Source organism: Mesoplodon densirostris, chromosome 9 (genome assembly GCF_025265405.1).
Source record: "Mesoplodon densirostris isolate mMesDen1 chromosome 9, mMesDen1 primary haplotype, whole genome shotgun sequence".
Classification (NCBI taxonomy): Eukaryota; Metazoa; Chordata; class Mammalia; order Artiodactyla; family Ziphiidae; genus Mesoplodon; species Mesoplodon densirostris.
The window spans coordinates 100,764,200-100,777,543 of NC_082669.1; the positions used below are offsets into that span (position 1 = coordinate 100,764,200).

At 37.5% G+C, this 13,344-nt stretch overlaps 1 protein-coding gene across 3 annotated transcripts in view; it reads right to left on the reverse strand.

Moving 5' to 3' along the window:
* The window catches only part of BRAF (B-Raf proto-oncogene, serine/threonine kinase), a 155,269-nt gene that overhangs the window by 83,791 nt on the left and 58,134 nt on the right, over nucleotides 1–13,344 (reverse strand). For all 3 annotated transcript variants that reach the window (XM_060107620.1, XM_060107622.1, XM_060107621.1), the window contains exon 2: nucleotides 11,213–11,314. In XM_060107620.1, the coding sequence (XP_059963603.1) occupies nucleotides 11,213–11,314 (102 nt within the window). The remainder of the gene's footprint in view (nucleotides 1–11,212; nucleotides 11,315–13,344) is intronic.

Sequence of the window (13,344 nt, forward strand, 5' to 3'; positions counted from 1 at the left end):
ATTGTTTTTCCAGAAAAGTTGTAGGCATTATAAGGTTTCATACTTCTCTCTGCCTCTCTCTCTCTAAAGAACTGAGAGAGAGGTTGAGAAGGAGATGAGGTGTTAAGAGAGATCTGTCAAAAAACAAGACTAAGGTAGACAGTGTCAGATCTCACCATTACCACCAAAATCACCTCAACAGGGATTAGAGGATGTATAACTGCCACTTTTTTTTTTCTGAAACAGCTATTAGTTAAAATACCTTCTTTTACTCACTATGGATATCTTATGACCTCCCCTTTCCCAGCAAATACTGCTTAGAGAATAGAATTTTGTTTGAAAAGGTAGTTTACACCCTGCAGTCAAGAAATTTTGAGGCCATTATCCATCAGGGTATCTTTCTAGACGCTTTATTTTACTAAAGCTATAAGGTCAAATGATCACATAAGATATCATATTCTAAAAGTAGGAAGAATCTTGGAAACAGAATGATACCGAAAATAAAGAGATGGAATGAATTGGAATGTATGTGTCCATGGTTCTTTGAGGGAGTAGTAATCACCTTCCCCCACACTATAATCCACCATGTCTCCTGACCACCCCAAACAGATGCAACACTATAAAGATTTATGAAAGGCTACAAAGATTGAAAAAGATTTAAAAGAATCAAAGATTTTTAAAAATGGCATTTCCCATCACTTATTAGGCTACAAAGAAGCAGATGGATGCATTTTTATTTGTGCAAGTATTGTACATGAGAAATAAACAAAGAATGTTCTTGATACAGGACAAGAGTAAGGAAAGGGGGGGGTCTTAAAAGGTTAGCGTTTAGATAGATGGAGTTAAGTAGGGAGAAGAGAGTACTGCGTAGCACAGAAGAAATTTTGTAACAGAGTAAGGAGGTAAGAAATTTTAAGACATAGAGGAAAACTATGGCCTAGTAGAGCTGAACGTCATATAATACCTGGGACATATCAAGGGATCAATAGATGTTTGTGAAATTTAAGTGAAGAACAGGAACACAAATAATAAGACTGGAAAAGTGGGTAACAGACCAGCTTGTAGAGAATGTATATACTATGTTATGAAGCCTGAACTTCATTTTATAAGCAAGGGAGAATTATCTAAGGTAGAGGAGAATAAAGGAGAAATTTCATTTCAATATAGGCCACCACACCTGATATGCTTGATACTACCATATAATTTTTGGGGGGTTGGGGAGGGAAAATACTAAAATGAGCTACTGAAGGGCCTAAACTACACCAAAATGCCCTCTCCTTTACAATCTAATAGTTGTCCAACGCTGACCATGAAATGTTTCACAGCATCTCAGGCATTATAACCAAATCAGTCCAAAATTTTCTGAGCTGTATTTCTATTTAGCTTTCAGTTCGATTAATTACTTAAGGGCATCTTTTTCAGTATGATCCACTTATTGAGATTTCGATCATTCAATAAATATATATTGAGCACACATGTACTTAGTAGTGTTTGGGCTCAAACCACAAAAATGAAGACTAACACAATTCCTACACTTTGAAGATTATGTACATGCAGCCTGGGAGACAAAAATTCCTCCTTGCGTAGATGAAATATTCTTATTTACTGTCACCTGGACAAGTACATTTACTACACAAAGTTAGGCTTAGGAAAAGTAATAAATGTAAACAAATTTTCTGAATGTTATTTCTTTATCAAAATATTAGCCTTAATTTTTAAAAATATATTGTTCCCTCCACTGTGGATTACAATCTATTATTTCACTGCATTTATCAATAACTCTTCCTTAAGTACAAAACATTTACTTATTCCACCTCTCTCCATCCTCATAGCTGCAATCTACCAAGGTACTTGCCTACCTTGTTTTGAACCTGGTCTGACTCATTTCACCCCATTATCCTTGCTGCATTCCGTGTGGATGCTGATTACTCATACAACACTCTTGCCTTGAAGTTCTCTAAACCTCGTATCTATAAAGGCATTTGTTTCTACTCTAACTTCAAGATCCAGAGATACAAACAGTTCTTTACCAAAGAGTTCCAAATGATGACAAGATCTCAACTGGGAACCTCCCATACCCCTATGCACATACACTTATCCCACTGTCTTAAATGTCACCCTCACTACCACACTAATCTGTTCATTGTCAACATTAATCCCTTAATGTTTTTCAGATTTCTTTGCTGTTTTACTTCCCATACTTTGTGGCTCACCATTCCAACAATGCCGATGGTAACATCTTAGATTGTCTGGTTAATTCTTCTTATTCTTTTACCAACTTGCTTGTCAAAATACCAACTTTGGGTAAATTCTATCATTCAATTACTCCATTCTTTCTCTCAGGTTACCACACATTACTGAAGAAAATAATAAAAACAAGGCCAACTGGTTCCATTATCAATTCATGGAAATTAGTCTTTCACACTACTATATGAAAATTTGTACTTATTTATTTTTTTTAAAATTTATTTATTTATTTATTTATTTTTGGTTGCGTTGGGTCTTCGTTGCTATGTGCGGGCTTTCTCTAGTTGCGGAGAGCGGGGGCTACTCTTCATTGCAGCGCGCGGGCTTCTCATTGCGGTGGCTTCTCTTGTTGCGGAGCACAGGCTCTAGGCGCACGGGCTTCAGTAGTTGTAGCACGTGGGCTCAGTAGTTGTGGTTCCCAGGCTCTAGACCACAGGCTCAGTAGTGGTGGCACACAGGTTTAGCTGCTGTGCGGCATGTGGGATCTTTCCAGACCAGGGCTCGAACCCGTGTCCACTGCATTGGCAGGCAGATTCCCAACCACTGCGCCACCAGGGAAGCCCCTGTACTTATTTTTAATTCGTATTACATTTCTCACAATACTTACTCCCACCTTTCCTATGCTTCTCTGGATCCTAACTTCATCCCCCAACCTTTAATTCACTCAAGAAAATAGCATTACCTTCAAATTTACTCTGAAGATCAAAGCCATCAAATAAAAGCTTCCTCTTCTTTCTTTGTCCAATCAATTCTCCCCATCTTTCCCCATCCTTCTTTTGCTCTCAATTTAGTATTAACACTGGGTGTTTAGAGCCTCTTCTGTGGAGGCCTTGGTTGATCATTATCTCCATTTTCTCTCATATCTTCCAACTTTCCCTTTTTCTCTGTTTTCTTACCCTGCAAACTTGAGCAAGTCCTCCCACATAAACATACACCTCAAGCACCATTACCACCATCAACAAAATTCCTTTGGTGCTTCAAGAAGCTTCAGAAACCAGATATTTCTTCAGGAGGCAGCTTTTCCAAAACCCTATTCCTTCTCATCAAAATCCTACTTATTTTTCAAAGTTTAATTCAAAGGCCTGCTTGGTAAAAATCCAAAATCGGTATTTTCTTTTCACCTCCTTTGGAGTATTACCACACTCTTCTTTTTTTTTTTTCTTTTTGCGGTATGCGGGCCTCTCACTGTTGTGGCCTCTCCCGTTGCGGAGCACAGGCTCCGGACGCGCAGGCCCAGCGGCCATGGCTCACGGGCCCAGCCGCTCCGCGGCATATGGGATCCTCCCAGACCTGGGCACGAACCCGTATCCCCTGCATCGGCAGGCGGACTCTTAACCACTGCGCCACCAGGGAGGCCCCACACTCTTCTTTATATGGCTTTTTAAACAATCATTTGTGAAAAAACTTTGTGAGCATTAAGTGAAATAATACTAGCAGAGGAAGTTATTACAGCAAAAACCCAATAAATACTTTTATTAGTAGTAATAAGTAGTACTAGTTCTTATCATTATTACTGTATTACTTCGCTGAGTTCTCAAAATGACTCTACTAAACTATAAGGTAGTTGAGGGCACAGCTCATGTTATTTATTTATTTATTCATTCATTCATTCATTTACTGGATTCTTTTTTCAAACTGAAGTATAGTTCATTTATTTTTGAACTTAAAAAAGAATGTAAGAACACAACATTATTAAGATGAAAATACTCCTCAAATTGATCTACAGGTTCAATGCAATCCTTATCAAAATCCCAGCTGGCTTTCTATGCAGAAATGGACAAGCTGATCTTAAAATTCACACAGAAGTACAAAGTACTTGGAATAACCAAAACAATCTTGAAAAAGAACAGTTTGGAGATTTACATTTCCTGATTTCAAAAGTTACTATAAAGCTACAGTAATCAAAACACATGATATTGATACACATATAAAAAAACACAATAGATTGAGAGTCCAGAAAAAAAGCCTTACATTTATGGTTAACTGGTTTTTGACAATGTTACTGGTACAACTGAATATCTGCATATAGAAGAATGAAGTTGGACCACTACCTAACATCATATTACAAAATTAACTCAAAGTGTATCATACACTTAAAAGTAAGAGCTAAAACTAGAAAACTCTTAGAGAAAACATAGAAGTAAATCATCATGACCCTGGATTAGGCAATGGTTTCTTAGATGACACACCAAAACACAGCAACCAAAGAAAAAGTCGATAAACTTGACTTCATCAAAATTAAAGCTTTTGTGCTTCAAAAGACACTATCAAAAAGAGTGAAAAAAAGACATCCCACAGAATGGGAGAAAATATTTGCAAATCATATCTGACAAGAATTTCCTACCAAGAATATATAAAGAACTCTTACAACTCAGTAATAAAAAGACAACCCAGTTTTTTAAATGGGCAAAGGATTTGAATAGACATTTTTCCCAAGAAGATATTCAAATGGCTAATAAGCACATGAAAAAGATGTTTAATATCATTAATCACCAAAGAATTACAAATCAAAATACCACAATGAGATGCCAATTCACACCTACTAGGATGGCAATAATAATAATAAATGGAAAATAACAAGTGTTGGTGATGATGTATAGGAACTGGAACCCTCACACATTGCTTGTGGGAATGTAAAATGGTGCAGCCACTTTGGAAAAGAGTCTGGTAGTTCCTCAAAAAGTTAAAACACAGAGTTACCAAAGGACACAGCAATTCCATTCCTAGGTACATAACTAAAAGAACTGAAAACATATGCCTACCACAAAAACTTGTACATGAATGTTCATAGCAGCTTTATTCATGATAGCCCAAAAGAGGAAACCTAAACGTCCATCAGTTGATTAATGGATAAACAAAATGTGACATATCCACATGATAGAATATTAGCAATAAAAAGGAATAAATGCTACAATGAATGCTACATGCTACAACATGGTTGAATTTTTTTTTTTTTGCTGTACGCGGGCCTCTCACTGTTGTGGCCTCTCCCGTCGCAGAGCACAGGCTCCGGACGCGCAGGCTCAGCAGCCATGGCAAACGGGCCCAGCCGCTCCGCAGCATGTGGGATCTTCCCGGACTGGGGCACGAACCGCGTCCCCTGCATCGGCAGGTGGACTCCCAACCACTGCGCCACCAGGGAAGCCCAACATGGTTGAATTTTGAAAACATTCTGCTAAGGTGAAAGCAGCCTGTCACAAAAGGCCACATTGTGTATGATTCCATTTACACGAAATGTCCAAATAGGCAAATCCATAGATTTAGAAAGTAGATCAGTGGTTGCCAGGGGCTGGAGAGAACGACTGCCAATGGGTAAAGGGTTTCTTTTTGAGGTGATGAAAATGTTTTGGAATTAGATGGTGGTGATGACTGTACAATTCTGTGCATATGCTATAAACTATGCAATTGTACACTTTAAAAAAGTGAATCTTATGGTATATGAATTATTTCCCAATTAAAAATGGGAAGATGGGGACTTCCCTGGCAGTCCAGTGGCTAAGACTTCGCTTCCCAATGCAGGGGGTTTGGGTTCAATCCCTGGTCAGGGAGCTAAGATCCCACATGCCTCATGGCCAAAAAACCAGAACATAAACAAGAGAAGCAATATTGTAACAAATTCAATAAAGACTTTAAAAAAAGAATAAATAAAAAAATAAAAATGGGAAGAAAATTAAGGACGTACTTAATTAAAACATAATGGGAAAAGGCAGTGGAAGAAAAAAATTTTATCATTAGAGTTCATTATATTTATTCTTTGGAACTTAATCTTACAAGATACAATGAAATCTTTCAAACTGCCTAGGAGTGATAATTAATGAACTGTTCTGCATTCCAAAGGAAGCACCTAGCTTCCAGTATTATTTTCTTTGCAGATTTTGGCGGGGGGGGGGGCACACTGAGTGGTATGCAGAACTTCCCTGACCAGGGATTGAACCTGTGCCCCCTGTACTAGAAGCACAGAATCTTAACCACTGGACCACCATGGGAGTCCCAGTATTATTTTCATTGCAGTATTTGTTTTGATAAATGTCTCTGCATTATCCTGGGTTCTACACAGACTACAGATCAGAAAGGCTGTCAGCATCATAATAATGATATAGCAATTAAGAGCACAGGCTCTGATAAAAAAGAAGAAGACATACACGTGGGGAAAATGTAAGCAGTTTTAGAAGACTCATAAAAAAAAGTAAAAGAACACAGGTTCTGAATTCAGAATGTCTGGCTTCAAAGTTTGGCTACCCCATTACTAGTTGTATAATCCTTGTCATGTTATTATTAAAACCCTCTGCGCCTGAGCTTCTTCATCTATAAAATGGAAATAAGAATATTAAATATAACTCACAGGGCAGGCTGAGGATTAAATGACCTACTGTATGCTTAGAACAGTTCCTGGCACAGCAAGCACTCAATAAATGTTAGGAGCTTTACTGTCATCATCTGTCTGTCTGCAGGGGACGCCAGCATACATATAAATTCGGTGGTAGCTTGGATTCAGTGTGTTAACACTAGATATGTAGGGTTATTCCAGATACTTTATCCCTTCACCTCTGGAATCCAATATATCAGGACTAGAAAGAAGAATCTACTACTAGAAAAGCATCTAGCATTATATCTTACTCACAGAAGGCATTCAAATAATTTATTGGATAAGTAAATACAGAAGAATTGGGAGAAAAATAAGAAATTCTGGGAAATGACTTTTAGGGGAAACTCATCTTTTCTTCCTCTGTATGATGGTAAAAAGAAAAGACTGGAACCAAAGATTGAAAAGACAAACCTGAAATTCTTTAGAGTACAATAGTTCATTTCACTGCAGTTATCATCCAGGGAATCAACAGAATGTTAATTATTATTCATATGCCAGTTGGAGAAAATCTAGAACTTAAAAGCTCATTTTTAAATAAATTAGTAAATAGAAAAAAGAAAGCCACAAGAATTTCTGATGGTGATATAAGTGATTTCATTCTGTTCTGCTGAAAGGAAGAAATGGAGAGATAGGTAAAGATTTATCTTTCTATGAAAACACCAAAGGGGTTTCTTTCGAAATGCTATAACACAACTTCTACCTGCCAGTGCACAAACTAATCTGAAGCCAAATTATGAACACTGGGAAAATTTTACTTTTTAGCCTCTTATTTCAGGAAATGTAAGCAGAGGCACTAGTCTAGGGGTGTATGTAACCCCATTCTGGTTGGTGAAATGTAAAGACTTGTAAGGGATTTGGGGGGAAAGGTTTTCCTCCTTGCAAGGGCTCAGTACACCAGAGAACATCTGTGATCCTTCTTCCTGATTTGACGTGTTGTGTTAGAGTATGATTCTCAGATGTGCTGCAGTTATGACAGAAAAACCAAAAGGACTACAGCAATCTACCCCAGTGTCTGACAACCTTGAGCTGTAGAACAATCTTTGAATAATTTACCCCGTGTTTCTTGTTATGGGAGCGAAAATTAAAACCCCTACATGTTTGGACAAATTGTTATTTGTTTTTTGCAGATTAAAAACATTTGTAATTTTTATAGATCTCCTAGACTTATTCTCTAATTTTTCCGATCTTTCCTTTAATATTTTCCATCTTTGTTTTTTTCTACTTTCTGGAAGATGTCTTTAACTTTATAGCAGTTGTTTGTCTGTTTATATGCACATGCAGATACACACACACATATTTAAATTTTCTGTTATCCCATTTTAATTTACTATTTTAGTTTCCAAGAGCTCTTTCTTACTTTTGCTTCTTTAATACAACCACGAAACAAGAACAGATTGCTATATTTTCTCTTATCTTTGATGTTATAGTTATTTTCAAATTTTCTTCTGTTCTCTGCACTGTTTCTGAGTTCCTTTTGACCATTTCTGCCATTATCTTTCTTGTTAATAGCTTTCTTTAAATATCTGGTTATTTATTTATTTATTAATCTTTTTTTAAAAAATTTTAATTAATTTATTTATTTATTTATTTTTGGCTGCATTGGATCTTCTTGCTGCGCGCTGGCTTTCTCTAGTTGCGGCGAGCGGGGGCTACTCTTGGTTGCAGTGCGCGGGCTTCTCACTGAGGTAGCTTGTTTTATTGCAGAGCACGGGCTCTAGGCATGCAGGCTCAGCAGTTGTGGCTCGCAGGCTCTAGAGCGCAGGCTCAGTTGTTGTGGCACACAGGCTGCTCCGTGGCATGTGGGATCTTCCTGGACCAGGGCTCGAACCCATGTCCCCTGCATTGGCAGACGGATTCTTAACCACTGTGCCACCAGGGAAGTCCCTATCTGGTTATTCTTAACTGTTCATTCATATTTAAGAGTTAAGGACTCTTGATGTCAATACTACCCAAAGCAATCTACAGATTCAATGCAAGCCCTACCAAAATGGCAATGTGTTTGGAGAAATAGAAAAATCCATTCTGAAATTCATGAGGAAGTTCAAGGGATCTCAAATAGCCAAAACAATTTTTGAAAAAGAAGAACAAAGTTGGAGATTTGCATTTCCACAATGAGATACCACTTCACACTCATTAGGATGCCTATTATTAAACACACACACGCACACACACACACACACACACAGAAAATAAGTCTTGGCAAGCATATAAAGGATTGTTAGTGGGAATGCAAAATGTAGCTGCTTATGGAAAAGAGAATGGCAATTCCTTAAAAAATTAAATATAGAATTGTCTTATGATTCAGTAATTCCACTTCTGGGTATACACCCCCAAAAGTAGTAAAATCAGCATTATTCACAGTAACCAAAAGGTGGAAACAACAAACCACTGAAGGTAGCCACTGATAGATAAATGGATAAATATAATGTGATATATACATACAATGGAATATTATTCAGCCTTAAATAGGAAGAAAATTTTGACACATGCTATGAATCTTGAAGACATTATGCTAAATGAAATCAGCCAGTTACAGGAAGTATGTTAGAATTCCACTTACGTGACATTCTAGAGTAGTAAAATTCATAGAGACAGAAAGGAGGATGGTGGGTCTCAGTGGGTAATCAGGAGATCACCCACTTAAGGGCCTTCAAATAGCAATACCCACAAGTCTTTTCCCTGGGCCTGGTCAACTTTCCTCAGGGAAGAATACTGTCATCTGCAGCCAGGCTCCTCTTCACAGTATATCAAACGGTGGTAAGTTCAATGTTTTATTATTTCTATGTTTATTTTCTGTAACCCACTCCCCTGATTAACATACAAGCTATTTGAAGGCAGAGATCTGGCTGGGGGTGGGGTGGGCGGGGTTGTTTTTTGTTATATCCCCCGAGCTTAGACAAGTACAAATATTAGCAGGCGCTCAAAAATTACCTGTTGAACAAATGAATCAAAGATTTACGGAGCACTTAATATGTGTCAGGAACTATGCTATTTCATAATTATAAACTCAATTTAATCTTTAAATTACCATATGTGTGATACAGTCCCATTTTACCAATGAGGTGAGGTATAAGGAGGTTAGGTAACCTGTCTGCATAAATTAAGGCAGAGCCAGAATTTAAACACAGGGTCTGTGTGACTCCATGGTTCATCTGAACCACTATATTATACTGCCTTCTACAGAGAAATTGTGTAATGTTAGTCCCTGAGAGTAAGAATCTACATGCTAATGATATAACCTATGAGGTATAGTCTGCTGTATACTGTCCTTGTTAGATGTGATTCAAATAGTAAAAAGCCTGAAGCGTATGTGTGTGGAGGGGTAGTAAATCCCTGCAACAGTGGGACATGGTGATCGATGCAAATGGATTACATCTGAGGATGGGGCAAGTTTCCTGACACAAAATGGTTGGCAGAAAAACTGCTGGTTAAGTTGTCTAATTCTGATTAACAAAGAATTACTATTTTCACCAGGACTATTTGCCTCCCTAGGACTCCTTTGTTTGTTCTCCTCACACATACAAGTAAAACAGACAGCATGGGATATGAAAAAGTGTACTAACTATATTCAGAGGTATGAATTCTAGTCCTAGCACCGATACTAACTGGCAGTGTGCTCTGTGATAAGCCATATGAAGAAGAGAACAGTTTATTAGCAGTTATTTCCAAACTTCCAAGTTTATTTTAGAAATGCAAGCTTACTTTCTCTTGAAATACGGAAGATTTAACTTACCCTTTAAAAGTAATTAGATTACTAAATTAGAATGTTCATTTAGGAGTCTGTCAATCCATGCCTAAAAATTTCTGGCATTTGAAGGCAAATGGTAACCTGATCATTTGGAATTTAGGGTCCTGATCATTTGTCATTTAGGGTTATCTCCCAGTATGACTAGTGATTACAGTTGGAGCCAGCTTTTATAGAGACAGCCAGTATAGTGTAATGCTAAGCAGTGTGGGCTGTGGAGCCTGCCTGCCTAGATTCCATAACAGCTTCCTAGCTGTGGAACCTGAGTGACTTACATAGGAAACTAATGCCAAGAAAGCCTACCTGTGATTATGACAGTAACTACTACCTCATAGGAGTAAGAACAATGACTCGTCAATAAATTTACCATTATGTTCAAGGCTGGATACAAAAGCCTGAAGGCACTGTCAAACAGTAAGGCTCAGCAATTTTGAGCTATTTAAATACTGTAGACTTTATCCATAAGGAAGCAAAAACCTATTTTGTGGGGATTTGTTCTGGGAAAAAGATATTTCACAAAATTCTCCCCATTTTCTAATATGGTAACTAGTTTGCTGACCTCCAGAAAAGACTGTTTTCTCTCTCTCTTTTTTTCACTGTTTTTTTTTTTTTTTTAAAACCAGGGTGATATTTTGAAGCTTATATACAACTTCTCCTTTAGTTTTGATATTTTCCAAATTAGAAAATACTACATATTTATTGTAACAAGTGAAACACGATGAAAAAGTACAATAAAGACAAAGCTAATTCTCTCTTCCCATATCTACTTCTAATCCCACTCCCTAAAATAACCAATATTACCAGTACAAATGCTTTTCTATAAGTTCATTTTCTCCTTTTCAAAATTACTACATATATGATACCCAAAAGCTTACCTCCAGATATATTGATGGTGGATTATGCTCCCCACCAAATTTGTCCAGTAGGGCCTCTATATGCTCCTGTGTCAATTTAATCATTTGTTTGATATTCCACACCTAAAAAATATTTTGAAAGAATTTGAATACAAATCATTTAGAATATGAATTAGAAATATTTTAACATTTCTATTAAAATATTGCAGTAACTGTCAGTGTTCCTTGAAATTTAAAGCTTAGAGACCTTAGAGATCATTTAGTATAGTGGTTTTTCCCTTTTATTATTAAACTTCTTTAAATTTTCTCCTACACTAGTAACACAATATATTCTCAACTATAAAAGATTTAAGTAATACATGAGTATTCAGGAACAAGCAATGAAAATCTCTTTTCACTTTCCCCACATTGCTGGGCCCCCTGCCAAAAAGGTAAGTGCTGTTTACAGTTTGATATACATTCTTCCATGTCTCCTTCTCACTCAAGTAAAAAACATAAATATAGGGCTTCCCTGGTGGCGCAGTGGTTGAGAATCTGCCTGCCGATGCAGGGGACACAGGTTCGAGCCCTGGTCTGGGAAGGTCCCACATGCCACAGAGAGACTGGGCCCGTGAGCCACAACTACTGAGCCTGCTCGTGTGGAGCCTGTGCTCCGCAACAAGAGAGGCCGCTATAGTGAGAGGCCTGCGCACCGCGATGAAGAGTGGCCCCCGCTTGCCACAACTAGAGAAAGCCCTCGCACAGAAATGAAGACCCAACACAGCAAAAATAAATAAATTAATAAACTCCTACCCCCAACATCTTCTAAAAAAAACATAAATATATACATATATAAAATATACAACTATATATAATATAAATATTACATATTAAAATATTTTTAACACTTGCTTTTTTCACCAAACAACATGCCTCAGAATTCTTTCCATGTCAATACACATGTATTTTACTCCATTTAAAGGGTTGTATAAGCATCCTTTTAAATGGCTGAATTAAGTATAGATAGATAACATTCATTTCAAAATATTGTTATGGCACTGCTTATTTCAACGGTCTTCAAACTTCAACGGTAACCTAAGGTTAGGTCGACATGGATGATTTTAGGAGAATCAATTTCCAGATCCTCAATGTCTATCTGTACTCTTCCTAATTGATCTGCTTTAGAACTAGTTCTCCTTTCTTCCTCTGCTTTTAAAATTACCACTTTGTAATTCTCCACTTTGTAAAAGAAAGGCAAAGTTCTTATCCATCTCAAATCCTACTAAGGTGCACTGTTCTGAGCTGTATAAACTTCAAAGCACCTAACAAACAAAAGAAGAAGGAAAATCCCTTGAAAAAAAGGGGGGGAAAATTAAGAGCAAGACCTTATTTTATTAATGAAACACATTCTTGGGAAGGCTCCAAGCCTCATCCATTTAACCAGCCAGCCAGCTGAGAATTCAGAAGTCTCAGCCAGCTGAGAATTCAAAGTCTAGAATTCAGAAGTCATAATACAGGCACATATTACATGTTTATTTTAAGATAAATAAGAAGTCAGATTTTTTTTCCTTAATGAAAAATGAGTTCAATTTATCTGAGTGGTATGAGAATCTGCTTTGCAAATTATCATATGGTATATGATACTCTCTATAAACTGAATGATTTGAATCTGCAATTTTAAGATGTAACCAAAATGTACTTAACATATACTAGAAATCATGGTCTTTTAAACTATTAAAGTTATAATGAAAAAACATGAGACAATTTTCTAAAAAATTTTTATTCATTTATTTAATTTTTTGGCTGCATTGGGTCTTTGTTGCTGCGCACAGGCTTTCTCTAGCGGTGAGAGGGGCCTATTCTTCATTGCGGTGCACAGACTTCTCATTGCGGTGGCTTCTCTTGTTGCAGAGCACAGGCTCTGGTGTGTGAGCTTCAGTAGTTGTGGCACGTGGACTCAGTAGTTGTGGCTTGTGGGCTCTAGAGCACAGGCTCAGTAGTTGTGGTGCACCGGCTTAGTTGCTCCACAGTATGTGGGATCTTCCCGGACTAGGGCTCGAACCCATGTCCCCTGCATTGGCAGGCGGATTCTTAACCACTGAGCCACCAGGGAAGTCCCAAAAATGTGAGACAATTTTAAAATGTACAAGGGAGAATAAGTGAGCAAAGGGTTT